The 21963-nt window shown below is 48.5% G+C and overlaps 1 protein-coding gene across 6 annotated transcripts in view; it reads right to left on the reverse strand.

Moving 5' to 3' along the window:
• Positions 1 to 2749: 2749 nt before the first annotated feature.
• Positions 2750 to 21963, reverse strand: part of ppargc1a (peroxisome proliferator-activated receptor gamma, coactivator 1 alpha) — a 34888-nt gene continuing 15674 nt past the window's right edge. For 2 of the 6 annotated variants that reach the window (XM_076143792.1, XM_076143793.1), the window contains exons 3-13: positions 21244 to 21438; positions 20092 to 20217; positions 17302 to 18637; positions 16371 to 16416; positions 16080 to 16153; positions 11249 to 12500; positions 9615 to 9707; positions 8629 to 8749; positions 6794 to 6915; positions 6264 to 6415; positions 2750 to 3733 (exon numbers count right to left, since the gene is read on the reverse strand). In XM_076143792.1, coding sequence (XP_075999907.1) covers positions 3630 to 3733; positions 6264 to 6415; positions 6794 to 6915; positions 8629 to 8749; positions 9615 to 9707; positions 11249 to 12500; positions 16080 to 16153; positions 16371 to 16416; positions 17302 to 18637; positions 20092 to 20217; positions 21244 to 21438 — 3621 coding nt within the window. In that variant the 3' untranslated portion in view covers positions 2750 to 3629. Of the gene's footprint in view, positions 3734 to 6263; positions 6416 to 6793; positions 6919 to 8628; positions 8750 to 9614; positions 9708 to 11248; positions 12501 to 16079; positions 16154 to 16370; positions 16417 to 17301; positions 18638 to 20091; positions 20218 to 21243; positions 21439 to 21963 lie in introns of all 6 variants that reach the window. The other 4 variants (XM_076143798.1, XM_076143796.1, XM_076143795.1 and 1 more) reach the window with 4 other exon arrangements.

Genomic DNA, 21963 nt, shown 5'->3' on the forward strand with positions numbered 1-21963 from the left:
TGACATCACCATGTGACACAGACACACCCACAATTTCTGGATCCAACAACTTCACATTCTGCAGGTGTTGATGCACCAGTCCTTAAAGGTTTTCACTCAGTGTTCAAAGCAGTGCTGCAGCAAAGGTAAGTGCAGACTATTGTTGTGTTTTTCCACATTAAGCCATTCCAAAAAGATGGGATGAGCAGTTGGGAATCTCTATAATGTGTTCCTTTAAGGTGTAGAAGCTTTGGAGGGTAATTCATCAAAACGTGAGTGAATCAGTGTACAAAGCTCAAATCAGAGCAATAACTGAAGCTCATTGTAGCTCAATGTAGCCACAGCTTTAATTTGTGTGTTGAAATCCAATTGCCAACATAGAAGCAGATAAACCTGTTCAAAAGCTTGGTTCAAAATAGAGCCTCCGTTGTGGGAATCTGTGTATTGACATCAGGACAGAGAGTGGAGCGACGGAGAGAGAGGAAGAAAGAAAGGTTCAGAAAGGTTTTCAAACACATTTCCCTTTATTGGCATGGTGAGGCTGATGAGAATTGCACATAAAAAATGAAATTCACGAGAAAGTCATACAATAGGTAGAACCACAAAGGCATTGGTAAGGACTTGGCAGAAGGCAACGTGGATAGGACACAAAGTGGTAACAACCCGAAGCAATCCCCCCAACACACACACACAAACACACACACACACACACATTCAAATGCACTTCCATTCTCATTTCCATCTTCAAATCCACACATACCTGCCAAAAAAACACAAACGCACACACCTATTTCGCTCACACACATATTGTCCTTCCAAAAGAAACATGATTACCCGACAAACGTTTAAGCAGTGGCAAGTTCCTCAGCAGGTCACATTATTAAAAAGTCCGCCACAGTTTGAAATTTGAACCATAAGGTGTTGTAATATATTGCTACTCTAGGCAATTTACAAAGCATTTTTTTTGTGATTTTTTTATTACAATGATTAAAGCCACATCTATCAAATGGGACACGACACCATTACCCAAACGCAACACAGACAGCAAAAAAGTGAAACCACGTCAGAAAACACAGGTAAAGGGATTTTTTTGTCCTTCCTCCCCACCCTTCCCTTCCATTCCCCCCCACCACCCCAACCCCCCAAAACTCATTTTTGCCCCTTTGCATCTCGGAAAATTAGCCGCTTCTCGTCTGTGCAGTCAAACTCCATGAAAGGCGGCCTGTGATCAGCCGGGCCTTCACGCAAAACGATTTTCCTCAGATGGGAGGCCAGTTCTCTCATTACTCGGCTCCCATCGGTAACGGGATATTAATTGAACCAGAAGCTGCAAGGTTACCTTTTATATCACATCGACGCCGCTGTGATATCTGGACTGTAAGGGCGGTGAGTGTGTGTGTGCGAATAAAGGGGAAGGGGGTGTTGAAAAGTGTCATGGTAATGCTGATACATTGTCGGGCTGTTTCACTCCAGGGGGCTTATGGGAATCTGCCAATCAGACAGCTGATGTCCAAAGAGTTCTAAGCTGTAATAACCTCACAACAAACAGACACGGTGACAATGTCAACTCTGCACGTTGCGCACACACACACACACACACACACACACACATACACAAACGCACACACTCACGCTCACACACACACAGGCTAAAGTTGCACAGATGTCACATTGAGCGCGTCACAATTACATCGCCTCAAATACATATTAAAGGGTCGAGCAGGTGGAAGCGAGACATTAAAGTATTTACCGCAAAGTGTCGCGTCGCCGTGACGCAACAGTGGAATGGAGTCTTCCTCGCTACCAGCGGCTGGGTAATGGGTCAAGTCCAAAAATCACACAACAATAGGAGCTAAAATACACCTCTGAAAAATAATTTATTGCTTTTTATATAGTTTTTTCTTTCATTTATATCATCATTGTTATTATCATCAATCATCTTGTAATTGTTGTGAATATTATTAGTAGTATCATCATTGTGTATATATATATTTATATATTTTGTACATCAAATACAAGATCTTTAAAAAATTGAGGAAAGGAAATTGTAAACTTTCGTTTGGCATTCACATAATCAAGCACGTGTGGAGCGAAAGTGTTTCCAGTGGTTACAACAAAATTCCTGCGAGAAAAACCAAAAGTATTTTATTGCTTCGTGTTCTGCTTACGGAGAGAGAGAGAGAAACCTGGAGCTCGCCGGTCGGCCAGGAGAGCCGCCGCGAGGTCACGAGAATGGCGATTCGCTGAATGTTTTGATTGTTTTCGGAAAAGGCATAGAAAGTAATAACATCCCCACCAAAGCGTTTATTGTACACCCTGTCAAGTGATTGAACGTTAAATAACACAAATCAAAGGACGACATAAATAGCAGATCAATCTTTCTGAGGCGTGCCATGTAGAATGGAGCCCATAAATATGTTTGATTCAAATATCAAAATAAATACATAAATACGCGTTGTACTGATTGAAACGATCTGAATGCAGTAAATCCTCCAAATCAAAAACTATACAAAGCAATTCAATCAAACTGAGTTATACATGTATATACTGTGTGTATATATATATATATATATATGTATTTATATTTATATATATATATATTGATTGTTTCAGAAATAATTAATAAAAAATGGGGTACATTTTTACAATCATGAAAAACACGTTAAAAATGCATTTTACACAGGTCGTATAAGCAAAAAACACTGATTGAGAAACTTTATAAACAGAGAAAACTATACATGGTTGACTGTTTGTTTTTTTCCCCAACAAAATAACTTAAAAAAGGACATTTGTTCACATGCTCCCTCAAAATGAGCACTCGGACACAGATTTTTTAAAACTTTTTTTACAATCATATCATGTCTTCTAAACATCGTGTAGGTGTACAATATGTGTTATACAGTATTGCCATGACTACAGATCGACATTCGGAATTAAGAAAAATTTTGTCCTCCGTTTTTAAAAAAAGGCTGCGTTTTACAGTGCATAGCTGTAACAAATAAAGAACTTTATCCGATATGTACAGAAAATAAAAATATTCCTTTTTATATTTGTAAATACACGGCTACATTTTTCCGTCAAATGTAGACGACCATGTTACCTTTCGAGCTTTGTCGCCTTCCGGGATACGATTCCATCTTGGTTTGTAACGTAACACCACATCCAAACACCAGATTTCCAATAAAAGACAAAAATCAACAGCGGAAAAACAAACAAAAAGAAACCTCAACAAATCTGGCTGAACAAGCTGCATGTTTTCACCCCGCAAAGAATTGTGGGTAATTGTAGTGCTTGGAGAAAAAAAAAAGAGTAGTAATCATGAAAGTGTTTGTTTGTTCTCTTTCAGTGATCGTTGTACAGCAGTAGAGTGCACGAAACCCGCGCACAGGTTCTGAGGATTCACTGGCTTTCCCAGAATGCAACGTCTCTCCCCAGCTCTTCAGCAGCTATGTTCATGTAAACTTTATTGTTGATATATTCATTTATATTGATATAAGGTCTATAGACTAGTTTTTTAGTTTTTTTTAAATAAACTCTATGATATAGAGCGTAAAACTTCTGGTGGTCTCGTCCAGCGAAAGGAGCGAGAGGCGACCGTGAGGTATCAGAAGTCCCTCTTTGTGAAAAGACAGCGGGTGCCGCTCAACTTGTTACCTTCTCAGGCTGCGCTGGGCCTCCCTCAGCAAGCTGTCAAAATCCATGGAGTCGTACTTGCTTTTCGTAGAGGCTGGATCAAAGTCATCTGAGTGGGAGTCTGAAAAGGAGAAGGATTCGCGGTGGTTAGCAGTCGGGAACTCCTTTGAAAATGACATAACAAAAAGACGAGCTCTGCGTTCTCTCGTCACAGGGAACCGCCTGATTGATCTTTGTGCCGTTTCACCATTAAAGCCTCAGTGTGCTTCAAACAAAGCGCCTGCTGGATTCTCTAGCGGGGTCTGACACGCCCTTTCTGATGGTTCCCGCTAAATTTGTGACTCTCACAAATGGACAAATTTGGCTTTGTGTGTGAAATTGTCTTCAACCACCGCACGATGCCACGGATATCTTCAAGGAGGTGAGGTGAAATTGAAAGTGTGCCCTGTTATCTCTGTTGACATGACTCATTGTGTCATGATTACAAGTTTACCTGAAAGACTTATTCATTATTACATAATGGGGGGGTGCTCAGTACAGAGTAGAGATGATAAATGACAAAACACAATCCCTAAACAAAACACAATCCCTTGTCCTCGTCCAGATTTAAGTTCTCAAGGTGCATCCTCAGAGAAACGCACCCATTGAGACCAACCTAAACTGACAGTTTCGTTTGTGATTGATCCTTTACTTTCGTTACGTGTTGGCGTCACCGAGTGATTCATGTTAAACCTGCTGCAGGACAGAAGTGGAGCGGTGTTGTCTGCACATTGGAGCATTGTAAGGTTTTAGAAATAGACCTCTAAATGAAAACAAGAGCACGGAAAGCAGCATAATATGTCTCCTTTAAATCAAAAGCAATAAAGGTGTGCATTTGTACTGATACACTGCGGAGTATCTTATCTCTGGTGGCAGACAGCTTCACAAATGGGGCCCCCAAAGGGGGCGGCAGACATTCCAAGAGCTTTGAGAAATGGGAATGACCGTGGCAGCCAAGAAACGCAACTCGTGATCTAATGCTGTGGCCGAGGGGTGGATACTGTCACACTGCGCACCTTGAGGAATGAAAAATAAACCGCCGCTCCACTTAAAACTAATGGACAGTGTCTCGGAAAACAGCAAAAACAAGCGAGTACCCACAAGACTGAGCGGAGGGGGCAAGGTTCGGCTGCCTCGCTGCGACAATACCTCGCCTCCTCTCAATCTCTTTATCCTGCGCTACCAGGAGAGGGAGGACCAAAATAGCCTGATCCGGACAAAGAGGCAGTCGGATGAAGGACTTTTCATTTCACTGGACTGATTAGTCAATTTCGGGATAATGTCTATCCTCAAGGCTCCCGGATTAGCAACTGTTTCTGTGCGAGTCAATTTCTCATAGCGGCCTCTCTTAAAAATGCTGATGGCTCGGAGCGCATGCTTTGAAAATATAGTATAACCACATTGTCTATTCAAGACGCCGGCTCTTCTTCTCTCGAGCGACCCGTTGACCCTATTTGTAGCGCCGCATTATACTTCCCTGACCTCACATATCCCCCGTGAATAAATGTCAGCGGAATATTGTACTAAAACATTTGCATTTTCCTTTGTTTTCATTAATTCAAGTGCAATAAAGTTTTAGCCTGTGTGTGTAAACATACTGAGCGGAGGATAAAGAGCAAACTGGCTCCCTATACCTCCTCCTTCAGTACCGGATCACTTGTAGTATTGAGTGTCCAGTGTATTTTCCACAAGTTGAAAACGTATCCGGAGGGCGTCTTTAAGTTTCCGCACGGCTCCTGAAGGATCTCCACCTTCGTCACGGCCTTGCAAGATGGATAAAGCAGCTAAAGTGGGGCATCGTGCCTGAGGGAACGGCTTTGATTTCATTGTTAACTTGCATTATTTATGAAATGCGTCATTCAACCTTACGCCACGGCTATTTAAGTCCAGGAGAGCCGAAGCCCATGCGTCCGACCATGCAGAAGCTCCCGCACTTACGCACAGGCCCACGTAACAGATCAATGCCTTCAAACCCTTGCTTTGAGCCCCTCCCCCCTACGCCAAACGCCAGGTCCTTCAACAGCTGGAACAGTACAGAACTCTACAGACTCTACAGACTTGTGGGTGGTGGTGGTCGGAACGTAACCTTGCTCCTCATCTCTCCTCTCTCTCTCTCTCCCGCTCTCCACCTCCTCTCACTTCCTCCCCTGTGCTCCGTGGCCACACAGGTGCGGATGTATTTCAGGTGCCATCTACCTTCCCCCCCTCCTGCACCTTTTATCCTTGCGCTCTTCGCACAGACAAAGTAGGAACATGCAGTCCACGTCTGTGTGAGTAATGGGATTGGCTACGTATTCCCGAAGATACTGTGGCTGGGCTGCATTCCCCCAACCGGCAGAGGGGAGGAAAAAAAGAGCAGCCTATTCCTGGCGGGTTGGTGCACAGTGATCTCTGGATTCCCTTTGCCCTTTTGAACCCTGAGTGCCCGCCGGCCTCGTCCGTCTCTTTTGATCATCGCCGTGGCCTTTCTCCCTCTCTCTCTCTCTCTCCCCGCTGTGACGGCCCTTACGCAAAACATTATTGTATGACTACTGGGGTGGATGTGTGTGTGGGGGGGGCGTGGGGGGGGAAGCGGAGGCGGATGAGCGGACAACAAAGCTGCACTTACTTACCCAAGTCCGTGTAATGCGATTTGCAGAACTGCTTTTGTCCGCCGAAGCACAGCTCGAACTGAGGCTCGTTCGACCTGCGCAAGGTGTGTCCGTTCACAAGGGCGGCGAAGGCGTCACAAGTGTAGCGGTACGTGATGAAGCCAAAATTGTCCCTGCGTCAGAAAGAAGAAAAAAGTGTGACTCAGAGTGGTGCAGTGAGGTAACAACAGTGTGTGTGTGTGTGTATATGTGTGTGTGGGGGGATTGGGGGGCGGTGGGCCTTGTCTAAAATGACGTTCGTGCTATTTATATGCAAAATAACAAATCAATAACGGTGTAACTTTGGGGCAGTATAGTCCTACAAAGTGATGGATCGGGAGATGCTAGCAGACATTGAACCCCCCGCCCCCCCGTCTTTGCCTTACACCTCAAACAAGCGCATCGACTTTGACTCTAATTACCAGCTCTACGGTATAGATAGTGCGCACGGACACGGCGCACACGCTCACGCACGCTCCTCCTACAGGGGTAGCGGGGGCGGGGTGTCTTACCCGTCGTCCCTCAGGTTCACAGCACACTCCTCGATCTCGCCGAACACTTCAAAGCGGCACTTCAACTCTGTCCGGGTGCAGTCCGACCTCAGCCGCCCCACGTACACCGCTCGTCTCTCCTCCTGCTCGTTAAGGGGAAAGACAGAGGCAGATTAAAAGGTGGAACTCGCTCCTTCCTTTTCCCATCTTTCCTCCACTGAGGACTTAATGAATCGCTCTTGATCACTCCTGTGGATGCTGCAACCTGAATTAAGCGCACCCGGACCACTCCGCCCCCCCCTTCTCTGTTGCGTTCCTCTGCTTCAACTTGCTTCCTCTTATCTGATAGAGTTGCACTTTGGACGTGCTTTCAATCCACCTTGGCACCACAATTCCTCTTCCTCTCTGCAACTCATCAGCCAGAGGCGTAGTGATTTTTATCAAATGATGCTGTGTCTTAAGTGAGGGCTGCTGCTTCCTCTTTTCCAAAGTCTAAAAATAAAGCGGTGGAGTGACTCAGCTTTACGTTTATGTAAGGGGAGACTATTTTCTGCTTTGAAAACGCGGCAGCAGCGGCGCCGAGCACGACTGCTTAAACCAAACGTGTTAATATTATACATACACAGCGGAGAGGGAGCGTTTGGAGCCGCAGCGGCGAGCCACGGGGCAAAAAAACACCGTGTTCCTTGAACCTCAGAGGACAGGGGGGTCAAAGCCGAATAATTTAGCAACAAACTGCACCAGGCTGCAATTATAGCTTTTCAGTAATTTAATTGCATCTGCTAATTATATAATACGGCACAAAGCCCGGGGCTACAGCGTATCATGAGTATTACTTATTTATTCATTCATTTACTTGCGATTAGAGGGATAAGTTCATTGAGACATGTCTGATGGCACATATGTAAATCAGTTGCTAGGAGCTCAACTCAAAGTTCACCTTTGCCCCCCTTTTCCACTTGTAAAGAACACCGGAGAAAATACAAATTAACTACCGTTTACAGTTTCTGAGGCTTTTTAGTGCTTATATACTGTTTGAGAAGAAAGTATTTGCTGAATTAGGGGGTTGAGTTGCTGACAGCTGATAAATAGGCGGTCTGTTCTTGATGGCACCCTGGGGGCTGCCTGTGTGTGTGTGTGCGTGTGTGTGTGTATATCACAAACAGAGAAAAAGGGGGGAGAGAAAAAGACAAAGCTGGATTTTACATCTCCGTCCCCCCGGTTTGACAGCTTGAGCTTTACTGCTCCTAATTGTCTCTCCCGCCTTGCACGCCGAGCCAAGCTCACTTTCCTGCATTATTCAAGGCGAGTCTCTTCCAGCGGTGCTTGTGACGTTACCCGGCGGACACCTGAGTAACTTCACACGGGGAGACAAGGAGAGCGGAGATACGGGAGAAACGCGAAACTCACCGCATCGGGCTGAATATTGAAATGGATACAGAGAAGGGAAAGAGAAGCTCACAGCCAGAGAATCATTGCCTTTTGCTTTTGATCCCTGCGTTGTCGTTTCGCTCTGCCGGTTTCTGTTTTCCACTATTTTAACATTTTACCCCCGTGGTGTGATTAATGAGAGTCGACAGTATTTCCAGACGACGGGGATGTTAAAAATACACAACCCGGAGATAAAGAGGAAGGGCCTGTCGCCTGAATCATTCAGGAACTCACTTCGTGCGTTTTTCTGTTGGTGCCCTGGCCGTGGTCGTGCTGTGGCACACGCTCGCACTCCGTCTCTCTGAGTGTGAGTGTGTGCCACGGCATTGATTGCATGTGGTTCTTTATCTACTGCAGCAGGAGGGACAGAGAGTAGAAAAAAGCCAACAGAGGAAATGAGATGTCAGCTGTGTGTGTTGACTCACTATTGCTTTCTGCTTTTGTTTCTCTCTCTGCTCGGCCCTTTCGAACTCCCGCTTCTCGTAGTCGCGGCGGTACTCCTCCCTCTTCAGCCTCTCGTGCTGGTAATCTTCGTAGCTGTCATACCTGTGGTGGATGAGACACGTATGACATCAGTATCCTCTCCCCTCCTCCTCTAAAGTCCCCCCTCCCTGACCATGACTCCTCTAGACAATCGCGTGTATTCACAAAGGAGTCGCCCCTTGTTCTCTAATGAGCGATGCATGCGAGGGAGGGCTGCAAAGGGAGAGAAGCGGCCCTGTTAATAAGACGTCTCCTCGCCGTCGCTATGATTATGAAGCCCGCAGCAGAAGCCCACGGGAGTGTCGGCGAGCAGCACGGTCGGGGATCCAGGCAGCTGCAACTGTCAGCACAACTTCACATTTCATTACTTTCTGCTTAGTTAGGGCTTCATCAAGAAGGAAAGTGCAACTTTCTCCCCCCCACCCCAGACGAGCGCAAGATGTGTCCGTTAAGTTTCCCAGTGACGAGCGGAGTCTGTGGCCTGTCTGGTGTCATTAGACGCCTGGTTGCAAAATAAGCTCAGCGCGGAGAGGCGGGCGTCGTGCTCGCTCTCCTTCCGCCCTGCCCCAATGCTTCTCTGCGTATGATGTCGTCCCTCCGCACCGGTCAGCATCATGGACACAGCCGGAAGCTCCAGCTTGTGAGTCAATATGCATGCTTACAACTCGGGTACGTTCTGTCACGAGCCGGATAAAACATAATCAATTATAAATATTTGCTCTGAATGGTGTCAGTGTGGATGTGACTGACTGAGGAAGGCTTCATTTGTGATGTAAAAAGGGAATCACAGGGAATGGAAACAAGGACAAACGCTTGTTTCTGCATCATGTGGGAGCTGTTCTCTTTCCTCGTAGACATCTTTGAACAAACGTTTGTCACTTGGCGCTTTAGCTTAAACAAAGTGATATAATGGCACTTCAGTCTTTACCTTGGCCTGCACCTGACGGGAGATCGAGCCTGACTCTGGGGGCTCTTGTGAGTCCTGGAACGAATCGTGCTGGGGTCGGCGTTGTGACGTGACCTGGGAAGAGAAGAGAAGAGAAGAGGTAAACGTCACCGCTCGTTGTCACTGACTGCTGGATTCTGTGGTCTGCTTGGATTTGTCCTCATGTGATCCCGAGCCCGAAAATATTTTGGTGGAAAGAAGTCAAACTTTCCGGTGCGGGTAAAGTGTGGGTGTGCAAATCTATGTTGTATGAGGACGAGGTCAACGCCGCGGCCCTCAGCAGTGCCAACACAGCGCTTGTACCCTCAAACTACTTAAGCCCCTGATGCTTAATTATTGAAGCGTAGCTGAAAAAAAGGTAGAAAAGTTTAGGTTGCTCAGTGAAGCAAAGGAATGTCTGTTCAGCAAGATGGTGGAAGTGATGTTGAGAAAATTGAAACAGAGGAATGGGACTTTGAGAATTATGTCACTGATTTTTTTTTTTTACCATGAACACAATGTGTCGGGGAAAAAGCTGATGTCCCCGTGTTTGTGTCCGCTTACAATCAACAGCCTGGAGACCGCTGCTGTGTAATTTGTGAGTGAGTTGATGCTGAGCAAAGAACAAGAAAGCCTGAAACAGGATGAAGTGATTCGATTGAGGTCTGTGGAGTAAACTGACCTTTAAGTAATCAGGCAAACAAACTGAGTCACTGCAGCGGAGGCCCCGGCACCGTGCGGGACTCAATGAACTGCGACTGACAAACTGAATTCCCTCCCTGGCACACTGGAGGACCCCGGCAGAAAGCCCCCTCGGCTCTGATCAAAGGGGAGCATGGGAAATGTAGTTCTAAGGGGGGGCTGTGATAACCGCAGTCTCTTTTGAGAGGAGTACTGAGACTACATTCCCACAGCCTGGATTTTGCTTTCATCTCTGGGGGATGTGAAGAGGAGGGGAGGGTTGCCGCTCAGCAAAAACAACAGCTGCCGCTTAAAACAATAGCCCCGGCATCAAACACAAAAGCTGCTGTATGCAAGGGAGCGAGCGAGGCGGGTGAATGTTAGGAAGACACTCAAATAAAACCCCCTGCTTAGAGAGGAAAACTCATACTGTTGAAACGTCCGACGCCTCTGGCAGCCTTCATTTTCTTCTTCTATTTTTATCACTTTGTATTGTTGTGGGAATGTCTTCACCGCTTAACCTTTTCAAAATCGCTTTTTCGGGGCATTTCTCTCGCCGAGTAACGAGGACGCCGCCTGGTTTAACGGGCGAGACTCGGGCAAATCTGGTTACTCAAACTATTTGCTTGGAATTGGTTCAATCTCTGTTCACCTCTGCTTAGTCTTTGTCTAAGACGTGACAGATCCATCCTGTGTTTAGCCCCGGGAAGGCAGAGGCTCACGGGCCCATGCTGAGAGCCTTACTGGGGCTACGCTGTCCGACACCAGCGGCGACAACTGAACAGGCCTGTTTTACACGACTAAGCTTTACCCCCCGCCGCGTCCGAGCCCTGTTTAAACTGCGAGAGGGGGGCGCAGACAAGCTTTGGCCAAAGGAGGCGGTAGTGCGTGTTTGTGTGGCGTGTTTGTGTGGCGTGTTTGTGCGGCGTGTATGAGAGCGAGGACGAGCAACTTACCAGGAGGAGGGGCGTCTATCAGGTGAGCTGGAGAGCGAGCGTCTCCGGTAGCGAGAGGAAGAGCTGCGGGAGCCGGAGTGCGAGCGAGAGCGGGAGCGGGAGCCGCTGCTGGCCCAACAGGACGGCCTGCTGGGCGAGAGGAGGAGGGAGGACTGCGGGGAGACAGAGCCTCGTGAGGGCGAGCAGCTGGATGGCGGGGAACAGGAGGGGGAGCGGGGGGCACAGTCAAAGAGCAGGTCCAGAGGGGTGCCCTCCCACGGATAGAGGAAGCGACCCTCGCGGCCCTCGCCCAGCTCCAGCTCGTCGTGGAAACACAGGAACCCGGGGTGGAGGTTGCCTCTCTGGGAGGAGCAGTTGCTGCCCGCTCCCTCCTGGAGGGGCGGAGGGGCAGCGGCCTTGTTCATTGCATTGCCTGCTTCCCCCGCTCTCTCCGGGCCACCTTGGCTATAGAAGGCTTTCATGGGGTGGCCAAAGTGCTTATTGAGTTCTGCTCTGATTTCCTGGTCGCACAGGAGCTTGCGGCTGGCTGCAGAAGCGAGCTGCTGCTCCCTGCCGGTGTCTGTAGTGGCCTGGTGCGAGGGCGTGTGGGTGATCCGGGTGAGCGTCTGCTCCCCGGCCCCCTGCCCCCGGGCTGCTTCTTGAACCGCAGAGGAAATACCCTCCTGCAACTGCTTAGCCAAAGAACAGGATGAAGCTGATGATGGAGTACAAGACAATGAAGATGAAGAAGAGGACAGCGGCATGGCTGAGTCCTTACATTCTGCATGCCTGCCCTCCGCCATGCCTGCAGTGGGCACGGGCGCAACAGTGGCACCTGGGGTGACCGTGCCGCCCGCTGCCGTAGTCACGTCAACAGCTGCATTGACCGTGCCGCTGTCCTTCTTTGTGCTAGCTGACGCCTGGCAATAGTCGTGGTCACTGTAGCCACGCGGCGCCGCCCGCTTGTTGTTGCTAGCGCTGCAATGCTCCTCAAGGCCGCCCCCTGCTGTGTGTAGGGAGACAGAGTAAGGGAGGGCGGTGGACGCTTTGCTCAGCTGGGCGTAGAGCTCAGTCTGTTCAGGACCCTTCCTGGCGGGGCCCCCGCCTGAGGCACCTGGGGGATGGGCCAGAGCGCCGGGGCCCAACTCGCTCAGCCTGGCTCTTTTGCATGCCAAGGCCGAGGAGGAACATGAAGACAACTTGGTTTTGAGCGATGCTTTGAAAGGATTCTCTTGACTGGCTTTGTGTGGGGGCGTGGTAGGTGGTGTCAGACCTGGAGAGGAGGGCAGAGACCAGAGATTGGTTGGGGGCAATAAAAGGAAAATGGAATGATAATGCAAACCTCCCTAAACATCCCCTCTTCCTCCTCCCCCCACCCCTCTATAAACTCCCAGGTCAGCCTATGGACGGTGGACACACAGATACACGCCTGATTAAAATATTCACTTTCACTCCGCCTAATCCCGATCTCTCTTTTATTGCAATCTTGACAGATTAATGTAATGCTCGCTGTAACTTAATACGACGCTGCTGTAACACGAATGACTTGCCGTCCTCTTCCTCTGTGACCTTGGCCAGATCCCTTTTCATGAAAAAAAACAAAAGACACACAGCCGCGTAGAGAACAAAGGTAATGCATCCGATGAAAGAACCGGAGCATATGCATCACGTCGCTCCCTGCCCAACACAAATATCCACACTGGACAGCAGCCAATTCATCTGAATAAAACCAAAGACCTTCCTAGTCTCTGGCACGGATGTTTCAAAGATTACCCACCGCCGTCTCCCTGGTCCAGACAGGCTAAGAAGATATGTTACTCTTAATATACACATTAGCATGCCGGCAGCCATCATGTGCTATGGGGCTGGCATGGTGAGATGTCTCCCATGTAATGGAGGCACAGGAACTATTGGCAAATGGGTTCTCAGATGGCATGTCCCCACCGCGTTGCTGCGTGCCCCCCCATCACTCTTTCCCCGCCTCCTACAAATTTACAACCAGACAGATGGCAGTTATATGGGAAGTCCTGAGATGAGCTCGCTTTACAGCATTGTTAATGCACTCACGCAAACAGCCGCCACCATTACTCTCATTCTCTCTTTCTTCCTCTCCTTCAGTGTTGCCTTCGCCCCTTTTCTCTCTTCCTGTCTGGATCAATCTCGGCATCTCCCTTTCTGTTTCTGTCTGGCACAGAACAAACAGGTGCACGCGTACGCGCACGCTCACCAAGCGGAGGCACTTTCAAACACCTACGCTCTTCCCTATTCTTTGGCTTTCTCATAATGCACATCATTCTTCCCTTGCTTGTGAATTGCACCAAATGACAGCTATTAGTTTCAAATCCAGCGTCAGAGTATGCAGAGAGCAGACAGCTTGGCTACGAGGGAGCAGGAAGCTGATACATAAATATGTGAGTTTCTGAAATGGCTTCCTGTGTTTGGGATGCCTGATCCAACAGCTTATCAGCCCACTTATTATGTGGATGTGTCTATAAGGAGGACTGTAACCCCTCACTCCCTTCTCTTCCTTTGTCGTCTCCCTTCCTTGCTTTTCTCACGTCTGATAAGGATTGTGTGTGGAAGCCGACAATGTATCTATATACAGATACACTTTAATATTATGTCAATGGGATGAGCTATGAGGAGGAGTAGGAGAGAGGTCGCATGTCTGTATTTTACTGATGAAATGCCATCTGTCCAAAACAATGAGCGTGTGAGGTCATAAACTAGGAGCCATTCGTGATAGGCAGGCTGAAATAAATCATTATAAATATGTGCCTCTCAGTCAAAGTAGAGATGGACACTCCACACACACACACACACACACACACACCTACACACCACCAAAGAGAGAAAGACACAGGAGGGCTTTACAATCTCGCTTCGTCTTAACTTTAGATTGAAAGTAGACCTTGGAGCGAATAACGACGGCAAGCTTAAAGGGTTGATCCGGCCCTAAGCTATGCAAATAGCAACACGCAGACCGTCCCGGTGTCATGAGATACAGTAATTAAAGACAACACGGCAGCACAGGGTAAATCTATTAGCTTGGCAGAGATTAGGCCTTAACAGTGAAATCCCAGGGGGCCTTGCTGTGCCTCTTGGAGAAATGTCAATAACACCGCCAAAGGTTCATAAGCTGCCACTATTTAGTATTAAACAGATCGAGCTGATCATTGACAATGGAAACTTCCATCAAATACTAACCACTACTACTACACTTCATCATAAAGGCAACAAAAAACCAACAACCTCTCACTGGCAACAACTAATGGAAAGTTCCATCAGTGAACGGCCGACCTACCTTGAAGGTGAAAGATGGAACCACCCACTTGGCTCACCTCCAGCTGGTTATCAGTTACAACACCCTAATCTCTATTGTCGTGGAATGCTACTCTAAATCTGCAAAGGACAAGTAACTCTGGACCCAAAGCTTTCACCTTCACATACTGGGATCTATATCCATCTGTGTCAGACAGCATGTGACCCAAAAGTTAATCCACAAATAGAAAAAGGGGAGGTGAGGCGTCAGTAACCAGAAGCTTTCTACATTAATGACTTACTTGCTAGTATTCAATCAAACAGGAAGCCGTAGTCAGGTGAGGGGCTTTGTTGGACTGGTGAAATGGACGCGGTGGGACAGAACGGACACGGCGATTTGCCCACAGATCAGCAGCCTCGCTCAGGCGCAGTAAAACAGGAGGAAATATTAACTGCTCTTGATTGCCCCTGAGCGTAAGTGGCCCTCCTCTCTGCCTTCTTTGAGTCTCCAAAGCCCCCACCCTCCACCCACCTTTGACCCTGAGAGCCTGTCTACACAAAAGGGTTAAACAGCACCCTCAACCGGGGTCAGAAGGACGCAGGGAGCTCTCTTGGGGTTCCGGCGCGCTGCAAATCCGACAAATCCTCCCACACAAGAGCAAAGGGGACGAGGTCTGCTGCAGCCCTCACTGGTTGAGTAATATTGAGCCACTTCACTTCACTGTGAAAGGGTAAAGGCCAGGTTGTTTTGTTTTTATTGACCTTAAATGATTAATCTGCTGGGAGGAGGCGGGTAATTAGTGATATAATTGATGGAGGTAGACAGAGAGGAGACATGACCCTCAGTATTTCAACTTTCACTATGGTTGTGTCTTATCAGAAGGGCTTTACTGCCAAGTCAGTTTACGCTTCCAAGGAATTTGTAATAAATGACCTTTGGCCTATTGCTTTCCCCTTCCCTCTTAAATACAAAAGAATGGTTTCGGAAATGACGCGTGAAGTCGTGGACAACCGACCCGTTAAAAATAACACCCTTTACACGAATGCCAACACAGCAATATTACCCTCGCGTCGGTTGATCTAATTACCAGCATGTCTAGCGAGCTAATGCAGGGGATCGTGTAGGCAAAACTGAATTATGGCGTAAGACCCATTAAAACAATAGCGCTGCCATCTCAATTTTTCCATGACGTGCAGACTAAGTAAGCTGTCGGACAGAGAGCATTAAGACCTGACAGAGGAGGAGGAGCATTATTTTAACTCTTCAGTAATGGGGGGAGGGGTGGTCGCACTAATAAACTCCGAGGAGATTGGAAAGCCTAATCAATACTCCGGCACATAAAATGTTCTCTTCCTCCTTCACCTTGAACTCTGCACTGTGATGGAACTATCAAGATTATGGAAAAGCCGGCGTTAACCCATTACTGCCTACACAATGGGGCTGCGCGCCTTTGATGGGGGGAAAGCTCGTCTAGGGTTTGGAAGGTTCCCGGTTCCATTCTGATTCTGGTTCTAGTTCTGAGCAACACCCTGATCCCCTTACTGCCCCTCTGCTCTGTTTCTACCACAGTTGATTGTCAAATGTCCTTACCTGGGGTTCCAGCAATCTCCACACTTAATGTGCGTTCAATGGTTTTGTTCTCAAACGGTGATCCCTTGTGGTCACTGCAAGACAAAAAAGAGGGCAAAAGTTTTAATTTTCCAGCTAAAGGAGGTCTTCAAAAGCTTTCTGCGAGCTAAGAAATGGAAATGAGAGTCACAAAATGCCTCAACTTGAATGCTCGTCTACATAGATTGCTTTGGCTTTGACTTTTTTTTTTGTTTTTTTTGCTAATTCTTTTTTTTTTTCCAAGAAGAATGTGGAAAAACTTCTCGCACTTACTTTGGAGACTCTGGGGTCAAAGGAAGTGGCAAGGTGGTTGGTTTGGCTGCAGAACACAAAGGAGTATGGGTAATTATTGACCTAGGTATAACACTCATGGCAGAAGAGAACAGGTCCACATTCTGCAAAAATGTGATCTCAAATTTGCTCATCAACAGCAGGTTACGGCTACAAAACACCCATCCCCTGCTATTTTACACAGCATATGCTTTTAGATTGACCCCGTTTTAGCTATTCTCTAAGGATAGACTGTTCACTCTGTGAGGCAGGATGAAGTGATGGTACGTGTGTTGCAGGTGCACAGGTGTCTGGACACAGACATACCCCCTGCTCAGGACAACAAACAGATCGGAATGGAACAAGACATACAAAGACGATGCCACAAACAAGACACATGACAGTGGGTGAGCCCTTCCCTGCACAGTAAAGTCATAATCGCATGCACCAACAGCAGTGGAGGGGAAAAAAGGAAGAAAGGAGAGTCAAGGAAGCTTGTGCAGTTGCCCGAGGCTCTGGCCGACTTGTGCTCCAGCTCAGGGAACTTGGCTTTGGTAGTGCGACGAGATTCACTAAAGAGCAGCACCCGGTCTTTGAGACTAAATGTACATATTCAGCACACTAAGCCAAAGATGGTTCGAGAGTGGACATTATGAATACAAGACATACAGTAGCAAGACGAGGCTTGCCCCCTTTTCCCACCCACTCCTTTGACGTTGACTTCATTCAAATTGTACAGAATGCCTCCAGACTAGCAAAAAGCACGAGCTAGCAGGCAGGTCATTTGTTGTTTATGCCCCCAGAATGACTGTTAGATTAGAATTAGAATAGGGGTTAGTTGTGAAGTCAAACTGGGAAGTTGTTAGAACAGCAAAAAAGGAGAAGAAATAGCAGAGATAAGGGCGGTTCGGGGGGGGGATGCAGTCATGATTACCTAACAATGGGTGGCCCTGGTCATCGGGGTGCTCGCTGAGTGTCTGCCTGTGTGGGTGCCCTTGCCCTTGTGTGAGGCAGGGAAGGGTGGGCTCTGCAATTCTAGTATCTGGGAAGAGTGGGCTCGGTGGGCCCTGTGCCAGCACCGGTTCGGGGCTGCCCGTAAAATGGTCATCATCAACAACATCATCATCACGGTCAACGTTCTCCCCATAGCCCCCCTTGCTTGGCCATCCTAGTTGTAGACCAAAGCCCAGATCTAGACCTGCATCTTGCTGGCCAACCCAGCTCTCTAAGTCGAAGGCTAGAGGTGACAACAGGGACGCTGAATCAGGCTCTTCAGCCCAGCGAACCTCCTGTTTGCAAAGATCAGCGTTTGCTCTGCTCTCCTCCTCCTCCTTCACCTGTGCAACAGACTGCACGGGGCTCTTGGGCCTCTGGGGCCTCTGGGGCCTCTTGCTTGCTAATTTGCTCTGGGTGCTGGGTAAAGGTGTGATTTTAGGTGGGGCAAGACGGGCCTGGTACTGGGCAGGCCTGTGTTTGGAGGTGAGCAGCTGGCTCAGTAAGGGGTGCCCCACCTTCTCATCTCTTTTCCTAATGGTCACTGTGACGTGCTTACGTGGTGCGCGTTTGGAACCACAGCTGTTGCCACGGCCTGGCCTGCCAAAACCCTCACTAGCCTGAGTGGCACCTGTAGCCTCTCGGCAATGCTCACAGCTGTGACTCACCTCTCGGGGAGGGAGGGAATAAGAATGCATATACCTAATAAACCTAGCGGCGGCCAGGCGGCCCGCGTCGCCTGGCGGCCTTCCTTCTTCATTGGACGGCCTGTGCTCCAGTTTGGGGCGGGCATGGCCGCAGGCGGAGCTTCTGTGGCCAACAGGGACAGAGGCACCCTCCAAGTCCTCAACCCCTTCATCGCGAGAGCAACGCTGCCACTTCCCAGCCCCAACACCAGCCAAACTACACTCGCCTGCAGCCCGGCTCTCACCTCGCTGGTGATGCTGCTGCGGCGGCTGCTGCTGCTGCTGAGATGGCACAGCTGACTTCTTCTTAGAGGTCGTGGAAGAAGAGGAAGAGGAGTTGGAGGACAGGGAAGAGAACGAAGAGGTGGATGACGAGGAGGGCGAGGAAGATGAGGAGGAGGCGCCAAGACCCAGGCCACTCTTGTCCCTGCTAATGGCAGCCCCCCAGGCGCTCTTGGCTTCACTGGCTTTGGTGTGGAGCAGGATGTCATCGGTGGCTGTCAGGTATTTCAGCAGCTCAGTGCATGGCCGCCTCACCGGGCGGTTCTGTTGGCTGGAGCCCCTTGCTTTGCCATTCCAGGGGCTCTCCGTCTGTATAACAAGAGTAGAAAAGAGAGCAAAAATTAAATGTTTTCCTTCAATAAAAACCTCAAAGTTTTGTAAGCGGACTGAAGTGCTTTAAAAGGTTAAACTGGTGTAACTAGTTGCAGAAACACAGAGACAGAAAGAGAGATTCAGACAGGTTCAGAACAGCCAAACTGTCTGGGAGACGGCGGCAGGAGTGCGGTCCACCCATCATCTTAATTGCGTGGCCCTCCAAGCACCAGCGCACCTCTGTGCACACGCACCGTGTCCTCTGGGAGCCCTCATTCGCTGTGCTCCAGAAATGGATGACTCAAAGGCACAGTATGAAAATAGACTCCGTGAGGAAGGTTGAAGCACCGCATGTGCAAACACAGTGCAAGCAACACACACACACACACACACAAATATGCCTGTGTGTGTGTGTGTGTGTGTGTGTGTTTTTGCCACACATGATCACGTACAGGTACTAGTGAGATTCTGCCGGTTTGAAGCCCGATGAAAAACATAACTGTTGTGGCACGTCTTGCTTCCTCTCCAGCATGAATGTGTCACTTCTGGGGTAAAGCCTGGCAGACGGCATTTGTCAAGACGAGGTAACTTTCCTTTAAATATTTAATTGGAAAACACCAAATTATAAAGTCAAACGGATGGTCAAAAAATGGTGATGCTTCCAACAGCGTCAGATTTTGAAGCCACTCCATTTAACAATAGCGAGGTCAACTGACAGGCTTGTGTAAATAAATCTAGTTCATTTTTCTTACAATAACAAAGAGAGGTTTCAGACATTTTTCACAGGAAAAAGAGCAAACAAATGAGTGAGTAATGATTCTGTGTGTGTGTGACAGTAAATAAGACTACACTTGTCAAGTAAATATGTCATGTTCTGTCACAAAACTGCACCACCTTAGTGAAATCACACACTTCACTTAATTCACATTCTTCAGTCTACGATAAACTGACTGAAATTAATCTCAATCAACCTCACCTCCCTCTAAAAAAGGGGGGAAAAAAGCCTTTTGAGAGTCATCTAATGAGAACATCAAGCTTGATATTTTGATCTTGTCGTCTCCAGGCATCAATCTCGCCGCAAGAGTGCCTGTCGCTGTGTTTTTTTTTTCCTCGACAGGCACCATACCAAGGCGGATAAGTGCTGGAGCTAATGAGACAACGGTGCCGATGCCTCGCCTGGAAAGCCCAACAGCAATCAGCCTGTTTTCATTACGAGATGGCCCCCTGGGAGAGCAGACTGGAGCAGTAGTCTAACATCTTCTAAAGGCGGCCACCAAAACAAGACAGCGCGAGCGGGAGGGAGGGAGGGAAGGGAGGGAGAAAGAGACAAAGACAGGGAGAGAGCGAAGCGGAGAGCGAGGAGAGCCGGAGAGAGAATGGGAGAGGTGAAACACAAAAAGTATGCAGCGAGGAGCATGAGGATGCACATATTGGTGTGTTTCTGTCCCTACCTTGACGACGGCAGGTGGTGGTCTGATCCGGTGGTTGCTGCTGGCTGCATGGTTCTGTGCCTTGCCACCTGTGTATTGATTATAGCTGAGCTGGGAGTTTGCGGGCGCCAGAAGGAGCTTCTTCAGCTGCAAACGGATCCAAACAGAACAGGAGAAAGTGGGGGAAGGAGGGAGGGAAAAGAGGGAGGGAAAAGTGAGCGCGGCGTATTGCAAATCACGACTTTTACATCTGACAGTCCGTGCTACCGATACCATCCTCGCTATTGTATTCGACGACATTTTACCACATTTTACAGCGGTGTACAAATCCTCAAAGGGCGAGTAAGGTTAAAAATATCTGCAGGTGTTTTTGTGTACACAAGGCCACGCTCCCCTAATGTGATTGAATAAACACAGCTCGGCCACGTGGCTAAAGGTCATTTGGGAAAGGGACCGGCATGGAATATAATGGACTATAACTGAACATAACAAAAAACAACATTTCAGGTCAGAACCCTGCAGCTAGAGAAATGCCCAGATGGTCGGGAGACGTGTAAAAATAACACCGCAGAGGTAAGCTGAATTCTCATCAAGAGCTCTGTCTTTGTGCCAGAGATGACTCCAGCACAGGGGGATTAGCTGAGACCCACTGAGACTATATGAGATGAGATGGATTTCTTTTTTGCCTTAGTTTCATTAGCGGGCAGCTTGATTTCAGGGCCCGTGGCACTGTGTCACCCATAGTTGGCCCCACCGCAGCGCACATATCATTGAATTGGCAGCGTTATAGCACTGTTATGTAATTAGCACCAAGCGGCAAACACTGATTCATTCCATTTATTTCCTGTGCCGTGCATCTGCATCTCCGCCTCGCTCTCTCCCTCTCTCTCTCTCTCTCTCGCACGGTCGCAACCACGCTTTTTCACACACACGCTCGGATCACACAGCGAGCGCACATTGTGGCGAGTGCGGCGGAGTGTGAATCGGTTACTGCCAAATGCGCGAGTCTACCAGACAAATGCGGTGCCCAGTCTGGTGGAAGAGGCTTATCTCGTGTCTGCCACAAAACTGGCATGGGAGCAACAGATGGGGGGCGGTTTAGGAGGTCTCGTCTCAGGACCGACGCAGGGTTGAACTCGAGCGGTGAGGAGGGCCCGTGGCTGCCGGTCTTACCAGTGAAGTCTCTTCTGGCTCTGGGGTGCGCGGTGAGCCGTCAGGTGAGGAGGGACAGCTCTGATCACTGGCATTGGTCACGTCCCCATCTGCCAGGGCCTCAAACGAAGGCAATCCGTCCTCATCCACCGGGATGCTGTCCAGGGTCTCTGTAAGCACTGCCAGCAAGTTGGCCTCATTTTCTTCATCTATCTTCTTAGGAGGGGAAAGGGGGGGGGAGACAGAGACAGAAAAACAGAGAGAGGAAAAATAGGACATCTTAGTTGAGAGAAGTTACAACTCCAGGATGGTGGGCGGCTGCATGCAATCTTTCATTGCTACCAGAGTGGGGAGGCTTTTTTTTTTCTTCTTCCTCCTCTGGTTTTTGCAGCAGCAGAGCTCGCTGTTTTTTTGGGCAACCTTTTTAAAAACAAAATTCTGTCTCCGTGCAAGTGAGTCGAGGCTGTCACTCATATTTTAAGCACGCAGCTTACTGGACCCAAAATAATATTAACCCCCCAAGAAACCCATTACCAAGGCTGACAAGTGGCAAGTGTGCAGGGATGAGAGCTGGTTGGGGCGGGTTTGTGATATCAGGGTGTGTGTGTGTGTGTGTGGGGGGGGTAGCAGAAGTTGAATCACAGCAGTAGCAACCCCCCTCCCCTTCCCCCCCGCCCAGAACCGAGGGACGATAGACTTGCACACAAGATGTTTGCAGGCAATCCGGAGATAAGACGCCTT

This window comes from Genypterus blacodes, unplaced genomic scaffold, assembly GCF_046128005.1.
Source record: "Genypterus blacodes isolate CSIRO-AG114 ecotype Tasmania unplaced genomic scaffold, CSIRO-AGI_Gbla_v1 ptg000027l_1, whole genome shotgun sequence".
Taxonomy (NCBI): Eukaryota; Metazoa; Chordata; class Actinopteri; order Ophidiiformes; family Ophidiidae; genus Genypterus; species Genypterus blacodes.